Source organism: Abramis brama (genome assembly GCF_963993115.1).
Source record: "Abramis brama genome assembly, chromosome: 16".
NCBI classification, from domain to species: Eukaryota; Metazoa; Chordata; class Actinopteri; order Cypriniformes; family Leuciscidae; genus Abramis; species Abramis brama.
In genome coordinates, this window is record NC_139978.1 from 33,134,489 (window position 1) to 33,156,060 (window position 21,572).

The window sequence follows — 21,572 nt, forward strand, 5'->3', positions numbered from 1 at the left end:
ACTGTATCTCAGGACTACAGGCTGAATTTCGTTTTTTGGGGCAACTGCACTGACTGCGCTTGGCATGGTGAAGTGGCCACGATACCGGAGAGTGAAGGAGATGAGGTGTGGGGGGTCGTGTGGAGAACAGAAAACCAAAACCTGCCCAGTTTAGACCGATGAGATCACCTGGGATTGTGATGTCTGCCTAAACCATTCTTTTATCTTGTATTTATGATAAGTATTGTATTGGATATTTCACACTTTTCACATAAGAAAAACAAACTTCAAAAAACAAACTATTTCCATTTATTTATTTTGTAATTAGCTGTGTATCATGCTGGTTTACTATACATTATCCCTTACATACATTTAGTAGAAAACATAACTGTTTAGTACTTTTATGATAAAATGGTGTACAGGTTAAAAAAGCCATGATATCTGCTTCCATCTTCGGCTTGATTAACACATATACAGATATGATAGATAGAGATGACAGATACAGATATGATAACCAATATATTGTGGATTCCGATTACACATTTTACAAAGCATCTGTTTGCTGAATATAGCCCTATTCGGACAGTAATTGTTTCTCATTTGATCATAAGGTATTTTCAACATTTACTGGAGCTAGTCAGTGATTTTATTGCTGTCCAAATCCAGAATGCCAGTGTTTTTCACCCACCACCTGCGTAAAAAGCCCTGGCCAAATTACCTATAGGCCTACTGATTTTGACAAACACCAAGATCGTGCAGTAATTTAATTGAAGAAAGAAGAAAAGCAATTAAACTATTTTAAATGGGCCATTATTATGGCAGCAATTATATACGTAAAAATATAAACCAAGCAGCTTTATGTTTACCTCATGTTATTAAGAGGCTGTATTAACTAATTTCCGCTAATTTACACATTTTTAAAATGACATCCATCATTTTGAGATAAAATTAAAGACAGAAAACCATTTTAACTCTTGCGCATCTTCATATTTTTAAACAGGAGATTAAATAATCAAATAATAAATAGGACATTATTTTCCTATTATTAAAGTATTAAATCGAAAAACTAGAAACAAAATAGGGGCCGCGCTGCTGGACGTACAAGATGAACAATTTCAGACCCTGTCTACCTTCACCACAGTATAAAAAGGTACATTTTACTGCCCATCGTAAGCCTGACTGACCAAAACAAAGCATAAAGTTTATTTACAGAGCACAAAGTCAACAATCCACCCCTCTGATCAAATATTAACAAGTGTTTTAAAGTGTAACTTAACTGGAGATTCAGATGTTCTTAACATATCTTTTAATCTGTATCTTGTAATCTGTGACAGTCTAGTTGCATAACTATCATGGAAAGTGTCTATGATGAGTCTCTTATTCATATGAATGTGTTTATCTCATCTCATTCTCGATTGTGTGTTTAGAAGAACAGAACGGCTTGCCTTAAAACTATACTGAAGCTTCTGGCACTAGAGACTAAAGCGGCACTTCCATATTGGATCAGATTACAGACATTGAGAAATGGCAGGCAGGAAATTATGTGTATTTTTATCTTATCAAGTTAATTAAAAATAAATACACAGGTTTTAACCATCGTGTTTCAGCGGTTGTGTCAACTCAGTGTCTTGTGACTTATTTGGAATAATGCAACAATTCTAACCCCATAGAAGTCTGGTGCGAGCGGAGCTCACTTCAGTGCGGGGTGCGGGCTCGGCAAAAGTGTGTATATGTATATATATATATATATATATATATACACACACACACACGTAAGGACGTCACTAGAACGTAGCCTGTTTCTAACAACTCAGTGTCAAGTCACCTTTATTTATATAGCACTTTATACAATATTTATTGTTTTAAAGCAGCTTTACTGTGATAACAGGAAATATGGAAAGTTACACAAACACATCCGTGTGTGATAATTGCTATGGGTTTGTGCCTGTTGAATCTGTTGAATGTAATGTGTCTGTAGTGACTCTTTATTCACCATCAGCTGGTCCAGAGAAGGTCAGACTAACAGCTAAAACCTGGAAGTAAAACACAGTAAATTGTTTGCGACATTACTATTATTATTGTACACTCAAAAATAAATTCAACACATATGAATAATGTGAATATGAAATTAACCCAGCGATACATGGTGTCAACTACAGTACCGGTAGATGGATCTGTAAAAGCCCCTTTAAATATTCAGCATTTGACCGTTGACTCTTATCCATAAAAATACTTTTTGTGTCACATATTTACCTTTATCTTCTATTAAAAATGACAAATGCAGAATTCTCTTGAAATACATAATTTTGATAGAATTAAAGATTGGGAATGATTATATACTTGTTTTAAAATTTAAATTAAACATTAAGATACATTGTTTTCTTTGCACATTAATAATGAATGCACTACTCAAACATGGTCTTCATTATTAAACTGCTTAATAACAATCAATAGCAACAAATTCAAATATAAACGTTATAATCATTACAACTTACAGAAGCATCTTCAGTTCATCCTTTATATCAGAGAGTAGATTTACTCCTGTGTCTCGTAGTTTGTTTCCAGACAGATCCAGTTCTCTCAGGTGTGAGGGGTTTGATCTCAGAGCTGAAGCCAGAGCAGCACAACCTTCATCTGTGACACCACAATCGCTCAACCTGTAGAGAACAATGACACTCTTCAGTCTCTCATTTCAGGACATACAGCTCAGATAAACAGATACTTTACAATCAGAAAGAGAGACTTAATCCACGACACGATTAACAGGTCCAGTCTAAGGTGCAGAACCAATTCTACGTGGTGCTTGAGGGGCTTTATTTTAATATCATAATGTGAGAACTTTATCTGTATGATTGTCAGGATTCCATCACCATCTCCTTCCACTCATTCCCTCACTCCGCCCACTCAGTCATTCACACGCTCATTGTCACCTGATTACTAATCACCGTCACCTGGACCTCATCATCAGTTCACCCATATATACCTGCTACAAACATTCAGTCATTGTCTGATCTCGTCTATACATGACACAGAATCTCTGCCATACTTACCTGTATACCTACCTTCGATCCTGATCTTCTCAGCCAGTCACCATTCCGTCTTCTAAGGAACTCCTTCATAATCATCTGCAAGAGAAAGAGAGAGCGAGACTTGGTTACACTTCAGTTAAGCTATCATCTGAAATTCAACTTGCTGTTTACTCACCTGTTTTGCTGTACCGATCCATTCTGCAAATTAAAGCATTTAACTTACCATTCTGTCTGCTTCGTCTATGCCAAACCTGACAGAAGATCAGACCACCATGCAGAATCCTTCGGAATCCACAGCGAATTCACCTGTCAATCCGATCGCCATTCATCAACACACCTCTTCAGCTTCACTTCCTCAAGCGCCTGTTGCTTCGTTCACTGCCTCAGCGTGTCCCATGGCCCGACCAGCGACATTCTCCGGTGAGGCGGAGGACTGCAGTGGGTTTCTACTTCAGGTATCTTTGTATTTCTCCATGCAAGAACATCAATTCATCAACGATTCAGCTCGTGTTGCTTTCATCATTTCACTTCTGTCTGGGCAAGCACTTCAGTGGGCACAGTCTCTGTGGAATTCGGATTTGGAAGTCGTCAAATCCCTCTCCGGTTTCATACAACACTTCAAAGAAGTTTTCGGTCAAACAGCTGCCGATCTATCAGTACATGATCAACTCTACAATCTTCGTCAAGGCCAATCTTCTGTGAGTACTTTCTCTTTACTATTCCGCACTTTAGCGGCATCCAGTGGTTGGAATGAGGTAGCATTGATCACAGCTTTTTGTCATGGTTTGAACCCTAACATTCGTCAGTTGATGGTGGTTTACGACGACAGTCTGGGAATTGAGAAATTAATTCAAAAATCCATTCGAGTTTCGCAAAGACTATCAGCCTGTGATTCTCCGACTCCCACTGTATGTCCTCCGCCCACGGTTCCATCAGTCACTCCTCCAGCACCAGAGCCTATGGATCTCGGCTCCGCCCATCTTCCAGCTTCAGAGCGTCAACGACGAATTGTTCAAAAACTCTGTCTCTATTGTGCATCTGATAATCATCTTCTCAGCTCTTGCCCTGTTCGACCTCCATGCCCAGCGGTAAGCACAATTCAAGTCTCACCTAAAATTGAAGCTTTAAAGGTGCCTTGTGTAATGTCCGACAAAAAATCAATTCATACTCCACATTCCATACCAGATGGGGGCAGTATACCTCCAGAAAGTGAGTTGGTCTACTCTAGAGTAACAACCGAGAAACGGCATAGTCTCTATGCTCCGCCCCTACCTTCACAGTGATTTTGAAATATTCACTTCAATTCAAATTTATTTGTATAGCGCTTTTCACAATACATATTGTTTCAAAGCAGCTTTACAAAAAAGTGCATTTCAGAAATGTACATAGAAAAATACAGTTAGTTAATCATGTATTAATTTAGGGTATAAACATATCACCAGCGTCGAGTCGTCTCTTCACAGGCTTCGAGTCGTCTCTGCACGGGTGTTGGGGCATCTGTAGTTTCCATGGGAGGCTGGATACAAACTGGAGCTGACAATCTGTATTTACCTTGGGACTAGCGTCCCGAGATAACAACAGAAAAGCAGATGGGAAATAATTAGCGTAGCTGCTGGTCATAATATTAATGCATTCAATCTGATTCAACTGTAGTAGGCTATAAAAGCTAAAATATGACATCTTCAAGCTACTCCCCTTCACCTTTACCAGTGAATATGTTCATATTCGTTTTGTTCATATTACATTTTTATTGTTAGTTTGAATTACATTAATTTGACAGACAGCATTCGCTGATGTTGGCCAAGCTAGCGCCAACATAACCAGAGCTGCCAACTCTCACGCATTCACCGTGAGACACACGCAATTGACACTTTTCACACGCTCTCACGCCACACAATTTTCTCACGCACAGAAAAATCGCGAAGCAAAGAGGACACGGAGACCGACAGACTAGACAGAGTAGGTTAGTTATGATATAAAAAAATCTCAGCTCTCAGATTCTGTCAATTTTATTACGTTTTGGCGCTTGTAAATGTTACACGACAGATCCCTAGCGCACGTGAACTGATCATCTCTACTAATAGTAAAAAAACACGAACACTGTTGAAAGATACAGTAGGCTACGACTTACCAAAATGTATTCCTCATACATAATATCGACCAATCTGTGTTTTTTTTATCAGCGTGAAGAGGTAAATAACATAGCTGGAGAACAATTAGCCTATGTCAGATTTACCTCAGGAAAGCCATTTAATAAACATAATATAGGTCACGTAGTTGGCAAGAAAAAAAGAGCTATAGAGATTGTTATATGTGTACTATATTACAATACTATATTTATGTACGTTATATATATGTTTATCGAACAGCCTTCGATACATTTCTATGTTATATCTTCCCGAAAAAACTACACAAACATATAAAACAAACTTCTAACGAAATACTAACAGCATCTTACTTACCAATCCAAAAGAAATGTTGCAAGTTCGGAGTCGAACCTCATTTCTTTCATGTCCATTAGTTGTCTGTCAGGATTCCATCACCATCTCCTTCCACTCATTCCCTCACTCCGCCCACTCAGTCATTCACACGCTCATTGTCACCTGATTACTAATCACCGTCACCTGGACCTCATCATCAGTTCACCCATATATACCTGCTACAAACATTCAGTCATTGTCTGATCTCGTCTATACATGACACAGACTCTCTGCCATACTTGCCTGTATACCTACCTTCGATCCCGAACTTCTCAGCCAGTCACCATTCCGTCTTCTAAGGAACTCCTTCATCATCTGCAAGAGAAAGAGAGAGACTTGGTTACACTTCAGTTAAGCTATCATCTGAAATTCAACTTACTGTTTACTCACCTGTTTCGCTGTACCGATCCATTCTGCAAATTAAAGCATTTAACTTACCATTCTGTCTGCTTCGTCTATGCCAAACCTGACAATGATATGATGATAATAATAATAATAATAATAATAATAATAATAATTTGTTACATTTATATAGCACTTTTCTGGGTACTCAAAGCGCTTTACACACATGGAAGGGGGAATCTCCTCAAACACCACCAATGAAAGTGAATGTCACATCTTCACATCACACAATCAACTTTTTATTATTGAGTACAAAAATTGTCACTTTAGGGAGAAACCTTATGAATAATAGAACATCCTCTTCAATAGTTTCTGTTTTAATTTTGTTCAATATTCGAAATATGAGGAAACTGGAGATGGATGTTGACACATTTATACAATCTTACCACAGTATTTCCAGTTTACAGTGAGGATCCTTCAGTAGAGCAGAGATTAGCTTCATTCCGGAATCTCCTAGGTTATTTCCAGACAGGTCCAGTTCTTTCAGGTGTGAGGGGTTTGATCTCAGAGCTGAAGTCAGAGCAGCACAACCTTCATCTGTGACACAACAATTCTTCAACCTGTAGAGAACAATGACACTCTTCGGACTCTCAGTTCATGATATACAGCTCAGATAAGCAGGAATTTCACAATCGGAAAGAGACTTAAAGGGTTATGTAAGAATTGATAAATTAGGAAATTCCAGACAGTCTGTTTTGGGGGTGACCAGACCCTGAGAGGACAAAAGGACCTCTCTGGAAATTACCATTTGAACTGGCTCTCGTGCACCATCAAGACGAAAGTCTCACCTCCGAATCAACTTCATCTACATCTCTTTCCCTCTCCCCTCACCCCCTCTCTCTCATGCTCAGATGATCACCTGATTTCTCCCAAGAAAATGTATAGTTTAATGTTGAATGATAATCACAGAGTATTTTCATGTTTGGTATCATTTAAAATGTGACTGTGCGACTGGTACAAATGTCCTATTTCCAAATAAGTAAAACAAAAGGTAATAAGGTTTTTGAAGGTTTATGGATAACTAGCACACAAGGAGGGGTTGGCCTCTAGACAAATGGTCTCCCTACACCCAGAGGTGCTACCTCTGAATGCAAATTTCTTTTGTTAGCACGTTTCCATGTGAAAGAGGTCTGGCTATTTAATGAAATTCAGCAGGGAGTTCGGGGCCTTTTCTGTACTTCAGATTGGCCCGTGAGGCTGAGAGAGAGATCTCTTAGCCTCACGTATTTCTTAAAGTTGGGTTTGCATCTTCTCTCTATTCCAGAGCATTTGATGTTTTGTATCGATTATCTTTGAATTGATTATGAAATTGGCATGATACATTTACCTGACATAATAAATTGTTACATTTGATTATTCTAACTGACTTTGATATTATTTTCATTGAAGAGTTAAACGGAATAGTCAAACATTCACTCATGATTAATGATCCACAGATATCATTAAAACCTTTTCATTTATGGAGTCAGATGAATTAACGAGTAAATACATATGATTAATGTATTACAAATTTAACCAACCAATACTTTGCACGAGTGAGGACAGAACACGTGATACTTTCCCCGTGTATTGGCGAACCGGCAATTGGACCAATATAGCGGGCCTTACAGTTAGTTCACCCAAAAATGAAAATTATCCCATAATTTACTCACCCTTAAGCCATCCTATGTGTATATGACTTTCTTACATTAAAAATATCCTGGCCCTTTCAAGCTTTATAATTGGTGTGAATGGTACAATTTTTTTGTAGCCCCAAAAAGCGCATCAATCCATCATAAAATTAATCCATACGGCTCCAGGGTGTTAATAAAGGCCTTCTGAAGTGATGCGTTTTTGTAAGAAAAATATCCAAGTTTTATAACTTCATAATCAATAATCACTGACTTCCGTATGCGAGTCTAGGTGGAAGAGTGACCTCTGTCCCGACACATGATGTAGGAGTAGCGTAAGCTTAGGTGAGAGCAGACGCCTCTCACAGTTCAAACAAATAGGGTGTGGCAACAAACTCAAGCTCTGACATTTCTCTTTAAAAATTGCCATTTTAGACTTCCAATTCATGACCCGTGTTTTGTTTTGCTCTATCCTCTGCACTTTCGTGTTCATCAGTATGTCATGTGTCGGGTCAGAGGTCACTCTTCCGTCTAGACTCGCATAAGGCCATTAACGGAAGTCAGTGATTATAATTTATAAAGTTATAAATATGTATATTTTTCTTACAAAAACACATTGCTTCACTTCAGAAGGCCTTTACCCCCTGGAGTCATGGATTACTTTTATGATGGATGGATGCACTTTTTGGGCTTCAAAATCTGAGGTACCATTCACAGCAATTATAAAGCTGGAAAGAGCCAGGATATTTTTTTAATATAACCCTGATTGTGTTTGGCTGAAAGAAGGAAGTAATACACCCCTAGGATGGTTTGAGGGTGAGTAAATTATGAGATAATTTTCATCTTTGGATGAACTAACCCTTTAATCTACATCACGATTAACAGGTCCAGTCTAAGGTGTAAACCCACTTCTACATTGTGCTTGAGTGGCTTCATTTTAATACCATAAAATGTTTTTAAGAATCTTTCCTGCTCCACCTTGGTTTCCAGGCCCACTTCTTCTTTGTATCATTAAATGTTATTCTGAATTTGGATCTGGCTCTCCTTGTTTCTGAGCTCACCCCACGTTACAAACACATATGAATCAGAAAACATTATACATGTTATTATTTGTTTATTTTTATTATATTGACTGTTGTCCCAGATGACAGATTTCCTACATAGCTGCGCTAGTTTTATCTCATATTACTTAGCATTGAATAAGATTATTTACAATCACATCAATGTTTCATGTCCATAAATTATTTATATGGCATGTAGCTATGCATTTATCAGAATAAAGTACCGCCGTCGTCAACTTTGGATCGTGGTCCAGGGTCAACATCTGCCTTATAAAAAGTATAGGAAGTTATGTTCATTAAATAAGATCCTTGTCTCACCTGTGTTGTGTGTGTGAGGCATTTTTTTTGTAACAGGATTTGGCTCTCCTTTTTACACTTGGTGCCTTTCCCAGAGTGTCTTTTTGCACTAAGTGCAAATAGCCCTTCATTGTTGGTAGAGGCTATTTACACTAACCCTGCCCCCAATGATCTGGTTGATCCTGGCAATACTACTAAATAAACATATTTAATAACTGGAGTAGTGGTGTGGGGAGTAAGAGCAGTGGGTTTAGTTTTTGACATGACCAACACTTTTTTGAGTCCACCCTTTTACTGATCCCATTCTTCTGTGCAGTGCAATGAGTGCAGAAACTCATGTCAACACTATCCTGTGATTTATCAATAAAATAGCTTAAAAACTGAAATGAAGCATATATTTAGCATATATTTCTTTCTATTTTATAGTAACTAAAACCCAAATTTTAGTAGAGAGACGCTACATAGACAGGTAGGATTTATTCACACACGCAGTCACTCTCACTATTGCATTCAAATAAATGTAATCCTACTGTGGTACTTTATTTGTATCTGATTTAGAATGAGCAGAAATCTGTTAGAAATATGATGACCCATAGACAAAATAACTGATAAAAATGTGCTGTTATGTCAGAGCAATAGCCTGTGTGTGTGTGTGTGTGAATCTCACATAAATGATTTACCTCAGTATCTCCAGTTTACAGTGAGGATCATTCAGTCCAGCAGAGAGTAGTTTCACTCCTGTGTCTCTGAGATAATTTCGAGTCAGATCTAGTTTTTTCAGATGTGAGGGGTTTGATCTCAGAGCTGAAGCCAGAGCAGCACAACCTTCATCTTTGACACCACAATAACTCAACCTGTAGAGAGCAATGACACTCTACATTTAATTAATGTATTTAATTATTTCAGGTTTATTTGACAGGGACAATATACATCAATGATACACAAATGTACAGTGTGCCAGAATTAGTCAGAAGGCTATTTTATATCTGCAGTCCCTGGACTGGTGGTCAAATTGTCACCCTAAAAATATAAAATAAATAAACTATACATGATACATACATAATACATACATACTCCAAAATACATATAAGGATTACGCTATACATAATAGATATAGTTCTATCCCAATACAATAAAAGTGAACATCCGCTTAAAAATTACACTATACATATAGATCAGTACCAGCTCACACACACACACACACACACACACACACACACACACACACACACACACACACACACACACACACACACACACACACACACACACACACACACACTTCAGTCTCTCAGTTTATTATGTACTGCTTAGATTAGCATGAACTGCACAATCAGAAAGAGACTTAATCTATGACACAAATAACAGGTCCAGCCTAAGTTACTACTGTACATGGGTGCCTGAGGGGGCTAATTTCGATGTTTAATTTTTTTTATGTGAGTACCCCAAAATCCTCAACACATCGGTATGAAATGAAAGCAGTTGTCACATCTTCACATCACACAATCAACTTTATACTTATAAATATTGCAAAATTGTTAGAGACTTGGAATGCTTTTGTTTAGTTTTTGTTATCATTTTGTTCAGTATTAAGCATTAGAGGAAAATGGAGGATGATAGACAGATTTATACAAACTTACCACAGTGATTCCAGTTTACAGTGCTGATCACTCATTCCAGCAGAGAGTAGTTTCACTCCTGAGTCACATAGTTTATTCAATGACAGATTCAGTTCTCTCAGGTGTGAGGGGTTTGATCTCAGAGCTGAAGCCAGAGCAGCACAACCTTCATCTGTGACACCACAATCAATCAGACTGTAGAGATTAGAGAACATGAATGATGATCTGACACCAGCTGCAGTTAAAGAAAATGTGAAAACTACTAAATCAAATTTATTTAGAGTAAAACACATTAACATCATTAGAAGACAAACAGTCCATCAGTCCAACAGTCCATCCTAATCATACAGCATCAATATATAGAAAAAGACACTGCTAAAAAACTTGCTGCTGGTTTTGAGCCCCATCACATTCAATCATGTCTTACACACTGACCTCTACAATCATCCAGCTCCCACACACACACACACAAAAAAACCTCCTCAGCTGCTTTAGTAAGAATGCCTCAAAACATCTCAATAACAGGATTTTCTGAACATTTTAATTTTTTGTTGCTTTGGTAAGAAAGCACATGTTAAAATCATAAATGTGCTCATGTTTTAACAGTGTAGTGTTTGTAGTCAGTGTGACTTACTGAACTGATCTGGATTCTTTAACCACAGGCAGCAGATTCTGAATAACTTTATCTGCTTTATTTTGTGCTCCAATAAATTGTTTTAAATCAAAAACATCCATATTCTGCTCTGATGTAAGCAACACATAAACCAGAGCTGACCACTGTGAAGAGGAGAGTTTGGTTTGTTTTATTTTTCTTGATCTCAGATAATGTTGGACCTCCTGCATCAGTGAATCATCACCCAGTTCATTTAGACAGTGGAACAGATTGATGGATCTCTCTGGGGAGTGTTTCTCCCTGGTCTTCTGTTTGATGTACTCAACTGTTTCCTCTTTGTTGTAGGAGCAGCTTCCTGTCTGTGTCAGTAGTTCTCGTAAGAGAGTCTGATTGGACTCAAATGAGAGACCCAAAAGGAAAAGCAGGAAAAGGTCCAGATGTCCGTTCTTACTCTGCAAAGCCTCATCCACAACTCTCTGATGCAGCTCAGATAATGACACAGGTTTCTTTGCGTTTAAATTTTTTTGTTTGGCTTGGTCAAACACATTGATGTCATTTATAAAGGAGATGTGCACATAAAGAGCTGCTAGATGTTCCTGAATGCTCAGATGTACAAAACAGAAGACTTTCCCCTGATACAAGCCCAACTCCTCTCTGAAGATCTGAGTGCACAATCCTGAGTACAATGATGCTTCTGTCATGTCAATGCCACACTCTCTCAGGTCTTCCTCATAGAAGATCAGGTTGCCTTTCACAAGCTGCTGAAAAGCCAATTTCCCCAGTTTGACAATCATGTCTTTATTTTTCACTTTCTTCTCATAGTCCTTTTTATCTTTGATGTTGGTCTGAATGATCAGGAAGTGTGTGTACATTTGAGTGAGAGTCTTGGGAACCTCTCCACTCTCAGCTTCGCTCAACATCTTCTCTAGAACAGTGGCTGAGATCCAGCAGAACACTGGGAGGTTGCACATGATGTGGAGGTTCCTTGATGACTTCAGGTGTGCAATGATTGTATTGGCCAGACTCTGATCACTGATTCTCTTCCTGAAGTATTCCTCCTTCTGTGGCTCATTGAAGCCTCGTACCTCTGTCACTCGATGGACACACTCAGAGGGAATGAGATCAGCTGCTGCTGGTCTGGAGGTGATCCAGATGAGAGCAGAGGGAAGCAGATTCCCCGCAATGAGGTTCGTCAGCAGCATGTCCACTGGGGCTGATTCAGATATATTACACAGTTTCACATTGCTCTTAAAGTTAAGAGGCAGACGACACTCATCCAGACCATCAAAGATGAACAACACTTCATATTCTCCACTGAATGGTTTCATTTCCTTGATTTCAGGGAAAAGGACATGAAGAAGATCTGAAAGACTGAGTGATTTGTCCTTCATCAAGTTGAGCTCTCTGAAAGAAAGTGGAAATATGAGTTGGACATCCTGATTGTCTTTCCCTTCAGCCCAGTCCAGGATGAACTTCTGCACAGAGACCGTTTTTCCAATACCAGCGACTCCCTTTGTCAGCACAGTTCTGATCGGTTTGTCTTGTCCAGGTAAACGTCTAAAGATGTCATTGCATTTGATTGGTGTGTCCTCTGTTGCTGCTCTCCTGGATTGTGTCTCAATCTGTCTCACCTCATGCTCATTATTGATCCCTCCACTCTCACTCTCTGTGATGTAGAGCTCTGTGTAGATCTCATTCAGGAGTGTTGGGTTTCCCTGATTTGCTGTTCCTTCATACAGACACTTCTTCATTAGATTTGATTTGAATGAGCTTTTCATCAGTTGAGAGCCACAACTGAAAGATTAAAATAGTAGATTACAACATAAATTAAAGAGGTAAAAGTGATCAAATAAACACTTGTTAATACATCAATCTATCTAGATCCATGTCAAAATCTATCTAGATAAGAGAAAACCACTCATATCACCTTAGCAACCATTACAACCACCCAGAACTGCTATGTTATGTGAAATACAACATATTTTATGTAACATAAAGATCTTAGGAAGACTTTGACGTACCTGCATCCTGTAGACAAATCTCTATTGCTGAAAGTTTCTTTGTTCTCCATGATTTATTCAGTCTTAATGGAGCTGCACGAGTAAGTCTGAAGAATCAGAAACACTGATTCTGACACTGGCATATAAAAAGTATTTAAATTTCATTGGAAGCTAGTTTGCAGCTAGGTTACATACCAGGACAATTAAAATGTAAAAAAAAAGGAAAAAAAAAGAAAGAAAAGAAGCAAAGCAAAGAAGTTCAGAAGAAAATAATAATAATAATAAATAAATAAATACGTCCTTGAACGTAACGGTTATAAACTATAGAAATCACACCTAAATTAAAAATATACATGACAAATAGTTTGTATCGATTGTATGTTGTTACCAAAATTCATCATACCAAATCAAGAAAGTTATATTTAAAAAAAAAAAAGAAAAAAAAAAAGCATTATGAAGAAACAAACACCGAAGTCTCATATTTGTCTTTTTTTGGTTGGTGTTACTGTTACTGATAAAGAGTCCACTTTGTTAGACTGACGGGAACTCTGAGATCATCGCCCTCCAGCGGTGAACAATTGAAATTTCGAAACAGTTATGACGTAACGAAGCCTCGTTTACTGAAATCACGTGACTCTGGCAGTTTGATACGCGCTCCCAACCACTGATTCTGAACAAAATATTCGTAAAGGTTTCGAAGCTTCATGAAGCAGCGTTTTGAAAGCGCCCATCACTATTCAGTATTAATATCACAGTTTGAAACAAAGAGGCCGAATTAAAAACATTAAACATTAAAAACATTAGATGATTACAAAACATTGTTATAAAATATGATATATATTATAATATTATAAAACTCCCCCGTTTTATACAGTACACATAATACATACTACACACGGGGGGGGTTACATAAGTCTGCAGCTGTGCAGACTGGGGAACAACAACCTTCTACATTGTTAGGAACTGTTCATTCTTTATTTAAGGGGCTACCAACGTTACCGGACCAACTCATCATTTTAATCATACACTCGATTTAATTATATCACATGGATCCGATCCAACCGATATAGATATCATTCCACAAAGTGATGATGTCACTGACCATTACATGGTAACTTGCATATTACGTACTCCTGTAATATATCATGCTGCGCCGCATTATCGATCAGGCAGAACAATCCTTCCATCCACCTTAGATAATTTTTCAAATTGCTCATCTGATCTGTCTCAGCTGCTCAGTGAACCCAAACAAACAGATGAACTAGAGGAATTAACTAGCACTATGAGCACCATTCTCTCTGGAACATTGGATATTGTTGCACCCATTAGATTAAAAAAGGTCAGAGAGAAAAGTAAAGCACCATGGTACAACAATACTACGCATGTTCTAAAGAGAGAAACCCGTAATTTAGAGCGTAAATGGAAACAAACTAATTTAGATGTCTTTAGAATCGCATGGAAAGACAGTATGTCACATTATAAAAAGGCCCTTAAAGCAGCCAGGGCTGAGCACCTCCACAAACTAATAGAAAACAACCAAAACAATCCTAGGTTTTTATTTAGCACCGTGGCTAGACTAACAAATAAACAGATGTCACCTGAACAAAATATTCCGTTACAGTTTAGTAGTAATGATTTCATGAAGTTCTTCACTGAGAAAATAGAAAACATCAGAACCACAATTGTAAACGTTCAATCCTCAATCGCGCCTTATAATTCAGCCTCAATTATCACGACGCAAGAACAATTACAGTGCTTTACAACTATAGAACAAAAAGAGTTAAATAAACTTATCATTTCATCTAAAACAACAACATGTTTATTAGATCCTATTAGGGGTGGAACGGTACACAGAAGTCACGGTTCGGTTCATACCTCGGTTCAGACATCACGGTTCGGTACGAGTTCGGTACAATGGAGGGAAAAGCAAAACAAAAATGCAGAAAGCTTGTGCATGTCTCAGGCTGTACCACCAAAGGAAAATAAATGTCTTATTTTTTAAATAAGATTTATTAATAAAGTAAAGGCATAGAACCAGTTTATTTGTAGTGCACTGACAATAGTTTTATATAATTAGTTTATTAATTCAATTACTAAAAAGACAAAAATACCTTGAGATATGTTTGGTAATTGTACCTGAATGAATTGAAAATTAATTTGCTACATTTCAGATTAATATATTTGTTTTCCTTAAAATTTTTAAGTAACAGTAACTTAAACACTTTGCAGTTTGAATGATGTCCTGCATAAACAAAATGACGGAGTATGTTTTTATGTTTACACACACACAGACTTTTCGATCGCGACCACGCCTCTCTCTCTCTCTTTATCTCTCTCTCACACACACACACACACACAACATAGCCTATTCCAGAATTGCAAATTGCAATCTTTACCTCGCAGCCTGCTTCAGAGCTAAGGCGTGGCTACAGATTAGGTCGTGTCCCTAAAGAACCCGCGTATCTAACAGTAGTTCCGCATTACATTAATTCATTTGCACGCGAGTTTTATTTATTTTTATACTGTGTATTCTCCGTGTAAACTTATGTACCGAACCGTGCGGCCCGTACCGTTTCGGTTCAATAAGAATACATGTACCGTTCCACCCCTAGATCCTATACCAACTAAACTACTGTACTGAAAGAAGTGTTACCTATAGTGGAAGAGCCTCTCCTCAATATTATTAACTCATCTTTATCTTTAGGTCATGTTCCAAGAACATTTAAACTGGCAGTTATAAAACCTCTCATTAAGAAACCACAATTAGACCCGCATAATCTAGCAAATTATAGACCCATTTCAAATCTTCCTTTTATGTCTAAAATACTAGAAAAAGTGGTGTCCGCTCAACTGGGCTCTTTATTGCAAGAAAATGACATCTATGAAAAGTTTCAGTCTGGATTCAGACCGCACCATAGCACTGAAACTGGATTCAGACCGCACCATAGCACTGAAACTGCGCTCGTTAAAATTACAAATGACTTATTTTTAGCATCTGACCAAGGCTGTATCTCAATACTAGTTTTACTTGATCTTAGTGCTGCGTTCGATACTATAGATCACACAATACTCTTAGATCGATTACAAAATTATACTGGTGTTCAAGGACAAGCATTAAGTTGGTTCAGATCATACTTATCTGACCGCTACCATTTTGTCTATTTAAATGGAGAAAAATCGATCATAACTCCAGTAAACTATGGAGTGCCGCAGGGATCTGTGTTAGGCCCTCTGTTATTCTCAATATATATGCTGCCACTTGGAAATATTATAAGGAAACATGGAATTAGTTTCCATTGTTATGCTGATGACACTCAAATCTATATTTCATCACGGCCAGATGAAAACGCTAAATTATCCAATTTGACAGAGTGTGTTAAAGATATAAAAGATTGGATGACGCACAATTTTCTTTTATTAAATCCAGACTAGACAGAGGTACTAATCATCGGTTTAAAAAACCGCCCACAAAACCTCTCACACTACAACTAACATAGTAGGATGTCCTGTTACTTTATCCTCTACAGTAAAAGACCTAGGTGTTATACTAGACTGCAACCTGTCTTTTGAAAATCATATTTCATATGTTACAAGAACAGCCTTTTTCCACCTTAGAAACATTGCTAAGCTACGTAACATGCTATCAGTTTCTGATGCAGAAAAATTAGTTCATGCATTCATGACCTCGAGACCAGAGCATGTGAGCGGAGTGGAGCGGGAGCGAGCGGGGAGCGGGAGCGGGCGGATCTTGGACAGAGCGCAGAGCAGAGCGTCGCTTTATTTCCCGCTCCAATTTCGCTCCAATTTCGCTCAGCTCACACCACGAGTCTGAAGCATGCTCAGTCAAACCTAAACCAGGATCCACCTGTCTTGCATAGTCATCAACAGTAGACTATTTTCAGTCAAAACTCGGCTCAATAATTGAGTTCAAAAAGTAGGCTACTTCAAAAAGGAAAATGAGAAGTCACACAGGTGTAGGCTACTATTAATATAATAAAACTAACTAACAATGATAATGTGGTACAAGAAAACGAATGTGGAGACATCGTTTCAGTCAGCAAAGATTCATTTTGGAATCTCAAAAGACACATCTCTCGAAAACATGAACGTGAGCTACGCGAACACGCTGGGAAGAAAACAAAAGGTTAGCAAATTGAATACGGTAACTTGTAACAAAGTGTAAATTAAATATAGCGTAATATTCAAACAAATTCGTTTTTTCATTCAAGTAGACCTAATGGTTTGTTTTATTTAGACGAATTTGTGTCGTCCGTAATAATATTTATATTATTAGGACCATTTATTCGTTTAATTTTACAGCAGTTTGTGTGTATGGAAGCCAATTTAAATTTTAATCGTGCGTGTTGCGCAAAAGTTCACTTAGGCTATCAAAATTCTGGCCTTATAGTTAATTTACTTTAAAAAAATGTATGCATATTTTTGTTTATATAATTTTTATTTATATTATTAGGCCCATTTATTCGTTTAATTTTACAGGACTTTTTGTGTAGGCTATATTCCTTCTTACATAAGCCTGTAATTTGAAATAAAACATTTCAATTTGAAAAATGTTGTTACTCATTAGTTCTTTAGGAGGTAAGGCTGTGGTCTAAGCTAAAAGTGATATAGCCTACATGTAGATTTTTTTCCTTTTTTGGAGCGAGCGGGGGGCGATTTGAGTGGAGGGCGAATTGAGTGCTGAGCGATAATGAGCGGAGCGGCCTGATGTAGCTTTGAGCGGGGGAGCGGAGGGGTGAACAGTTCCGTGAGCGATGAGCGGAGATTCTCACCGCTCCACTCCGCTCACATGCTCTGCTCGAGACTAGATTACTGTAATACTTTATTAGCCGGTTGTCCTGCATCCTCAATAAACAAGCTACAGTTAGTCCAAAATGCCGCCGCTAGAGTTCTTACTAGATCAAGAAAATATGATCATATAACACCAATTTTATCATCACTACATTGGTTACCTATAAAGTTCCGTATTAATTACAAGGTATTGCTACTGACTTATAAAGCCCTAAACGGTTTAGCTCCAGTCTATTTAACGGATCTTCTATCGCCCTATAATCCATCGCGCTCTTTAAGATCACTAAATTCGAGGCTTTTGGCCATACCTAGGATATCCAGATCCACCAAAGGAGGGAGAGCATTTTCACATTTAGCTCCAAAACTCTGGAATAGTCTTCCTGATACTGTTCGTTGCTCAGACTCGCTCTCCCAGTTTAAAACTAGATTAAAGACGCATCTCTTCAGCCAGGCATTCATATAATACTTTTAATCTTACAGTTAAATCCAACCTCTAGTTCATAAACGCCAGAGGAGAACTGGCCCTGGGTTCTCCCAAGGTTTTTTATTCTCCATTAGGTCACCTGATGGAGTTTTTCGGTTCCTTGCCACTGTTGCCTTTGGCTTGCTCAGTTGGGGATATTTGGGATATTTAATTTAATTAATCAATCAACAATACTATTGATCAGCATTACCAAACGTGGACATTTTCCACTAGAAACAAGCATTGATGTATTATTTTAATTTAATACTGTGAAGCTGCTTTGATACAATCTGTATTGTGAAAAGCGCTATATAAATAAACTTGACTTGACTACCGGAGGAGTTTTGAGATCTATAATCAAAATAGACTTGGCCCTCCCTTCGCCAGCAATACATTTTTCTATGACCCTCCAAAATGATTGCGAAAAAAGGCATGACCCTCCCAGATAATTTATTGATTACTTCTGTACTGGTTTGCGCTTGGCAAAGATGTCAGATAGCCATTGTTTGTTTTTTTTACAACCATGGCAAACGACTTACACCCGTTTCACACATACTCCGTTTGCAGTGCGTCTTTATTTCTGTACCAATGTTAACAGAGCTTTCACACTGCACGCGGATGCGGTCCCCGGCAATGCGTTCCAGGTGCGGTGCGTAGGTATAGCAGTGCAGAGATCGTTTCTGCACAGTGTCTATTTCTGCTCTGCTGCAAATGCTGAATTAAAGTGACAGCGCATGTTTCGTGGTCAAAATGAACACAGATTGTGTTAAATAAAATGTAGTAATCTCACCATAAATGTATTTAATTAAATACTACTATTTTTCACATCTTTTTACTTTAAGACCGGGGTAAAGCAAGGGAAACTATTTACCTCAACAAGGCGACATAATGAACAACACTCGTCTCATTCGTGGAGGTGGAAAAACAAGTTCTTTGTGAGATACAATATTTATTGTATTAAAATTTAAATGCAATATAATATTTCTTTTTGTCAATTTTAAGTTTTAATTTAAAATGTTTGAGACTTTAATATAAGTACATGGTTAAATATTTTACCACTTGCTTGAGCAATTTAATATATAAATCTATAAGTAATGCATTGAATAATACGTTGTTTAAATTGTGTTTAAACGTGAATACGTCTATTAAAGAGTGTATGTGTATAGAGAGAATCGCAATGCTGACAAAACCTTTTTTTTTTAATAAAAGTTGCTGACAACTTCTGGTTTTGAAATAAAAATGGTGTGTATGTGTTTGTGGTACAGCCGCGGATCAGTTACGCACTGCAAACGCAGCATATGTGAAAGCACTATAGCGTGCTGCTCCTGCACCGCATATGCACTCCACACGGAGTATGTGTGAAACAGGCGTTAACCTCTGCTTTCTCATCTTACACATCACACTCCACTGTTATGGTGGCCATTTCAGTAGATTTACTCACTAACATTGTTGTGGAAACATAATAAGCATGGAAACTAAAATATGGTAGTATCGTGCTACAGCGCACATCAGCTGCAGTTCTGGTGCCTCAGTCCCAATACTGTACCGGTATGTTAATGCAGCAGTAGAGTTACACTCACAGGACACTGCACTTATTCACAATCACAAAAGTTAATTATTTGCTTGTGCTTTAAAGCTTTGCCGGGTAAACATTTAATTGGCGTTCTGTTCTGACATGATGCACTTTTTCTGAGCGTGTACGCCCCGAAGCGCGCACGCACTGTCAAACAGCGCCAAACTGAACTTATGTAGGGTCAGACCCATCTGCTAGCGATGGAAAAAAATAAGCAAAACAAGCCACATTGAAATTTTGCTGTTTTCATGAATACAAAAGTTGGGTGACCTTCCCCCTAGACTAAAAAAAATTGGATGACCCTCCCCTCAACAAAGAATAAAAAGACATGACCCTCCCCTATTTTCCTCCGGTGGTCCATTCCATAAATACCGAACGGTCCCTTAGGGTGTTTAAAATGTTCCCCAATCTGCATTAAAAAAATACATTAAAAATTTGTTTTAAGCAAATCGGTCCTATGTGTCTGAGAAAATTAAGATAAGAGCAAGATGTAAATTTTTAGTTCAGTACTTCATGTTTAAGTTAGTAGCTAATGAGAAAGTCACTTTTAAGCACCTCACCTGAAGACTCACCTTGATCAAGGTTAATAGACAGGTTCTCAAAATGTTTATAGCTTCCCATCAAGTAGGCTACACATAAATTCCTTATAAGCAACTAAAAAAAAAATACTGTTACACATTAGGGGAGACCGGGGACAGTTGCAACACTTTTTGCATTTCTCTCAGTTACTCAGAGACTATTTGGACTAGACAAACCAAATTTGTATATATTAAACTTGCATCTGTCTTCTAATTACCCATACCATTTAAAGTTGATTATATATGACATATCGTTCACAGTATTTATTTGAATTGAAGAAGTCCGATGTTGCAACTGACCCCGACCCAGGGGACGGTTGCAACACAACCCAGGGACGGTTGCAACATGTTAAAAATACCTTAAATTTCTCTAATTAATTTTAGCTTTTTGTCTCAATGAGCATATAATTCTGAAAATATTAACTGTTTTAGGCCTACTATAATATTATAGTATTATTTATTTCAATAATATTATTGTAGCCTATAATTTATTTATTTAGTCATATTTATCAAATAACAGTTATTGAGTTTTTTTTGTTTATGTGTAGAACATAGGCCTACATAGATTCAGTGTGCAGGTGTTACAGATGCTATTCAATCTCTCCATATTTCAGTGTCAGACAGGAAGAATTGAACAATTTGCAATGCAACAAACCTTTATTAAACATGCAATTTATAACTTGTTGCAACTGTCCCCAACCCTATCAGCCATGACAGAACATCATGTGCCTGCTAGACACACTGACTTTGACACATGCTAACCATGTCACTTAGAAGTCAACAAAACAATAATTCAAACTAAGTAAGTTTTGATTAATTCATACAAAATGTCTGGACAGTATGACAAAAAATATATCTCATGAAAAAATTTACTTTCATACCTTCAAAACAAGTTTTGTTCAATAAATGCAGCAGCAGATGTTGAATATGTCTACTGTCTTCTTAGTGGGGGGAGGGTCTAACTGTGCATTTTCAGTATGAGTGTCCTCACTCTAGCTTGTTTCTGATTGGAGAAAAATTACATGTTGCAACCATCCCCATGTTGCAACTGTCCACGGT

At 37.7% G+C, this 21,572-nt stretch overlaps 1 protein-coding gene across 5 annotated transcripts; it reads right to left on the reverse strand.

Moving 5' to 3' along the window:
* Positions 1–1,781: 1,781 nt before the first annotated feature.
* LOC311065767 (protein NLRC3-like) lies at positions 1,782–21,522 on the reverse strand. 5 transcript variants are annotated; one of them, XM_084086504.1, is made up of 9 exons: positions 21,395–21,502; positions 20,508–20,589; positions 13,112–13,197; positions 11,112–12,884; positions 10,499–10,672; positions 9,539–9,712; positions 6,277–6,450; positions 2,475–2,636; positions 1,782–2,012 (listed from the first exon to the last, which is right to left on the reverse strand). In XM_084086504.1, exons 3-9 carry the CDS (start codon positions 13,159–13,161, stop codon positions 2,006–2,008), a joined length of 2,514 nt encoding a protein of 837 aa, XP_083942630.1. In that variant the 5' UTR covers positions 13,162–13,197; positions 20,508–20,589; positions 21,395–21,502; the 3' UTR covers positions 1,782–2,005. The 5 variants fall into 5 exon arrangements, with proteins under 5 accessions (XP_083942630.1, XP_083942632.1, XP_083942631.1 ...); XM_084086506.1 differs by having other exon boundaries at positions 20,496–20,589; positions 21,395–21,450; XM_084086505.1 differs by having other exon boundaries at positions 20,508–20,578; positions 21,395–21,437.
* Between the last annotated feature and the right edge of the window lie 50 nt (positions 21,523–21,572).

Bases quoted from the DNA above. Each gene is read 5' to 3' on its own strand.
- LOC311065767 (XM_084086503.1), bottom strand. From the start codon at position 13,161: ATGGAGAACAAAGAAACTTTCAGCAATAGAGATTTGTCTACAGGATGC. The intron at 10,673-11,111 runs GTAAGTCACACT...TAATCTCTACAG, and splicing joins AAAGAATCCAGATCAGTTCA to TCTGATTGATTGTGGTGTCA. The intron at 2,637-6,276 runs GTAAGATTGTAT...TGTTCTCTACAG, and splicing joins TGTAAACTGGAAATACTGTG to GTTGAGCGATTGTGGTGTCA.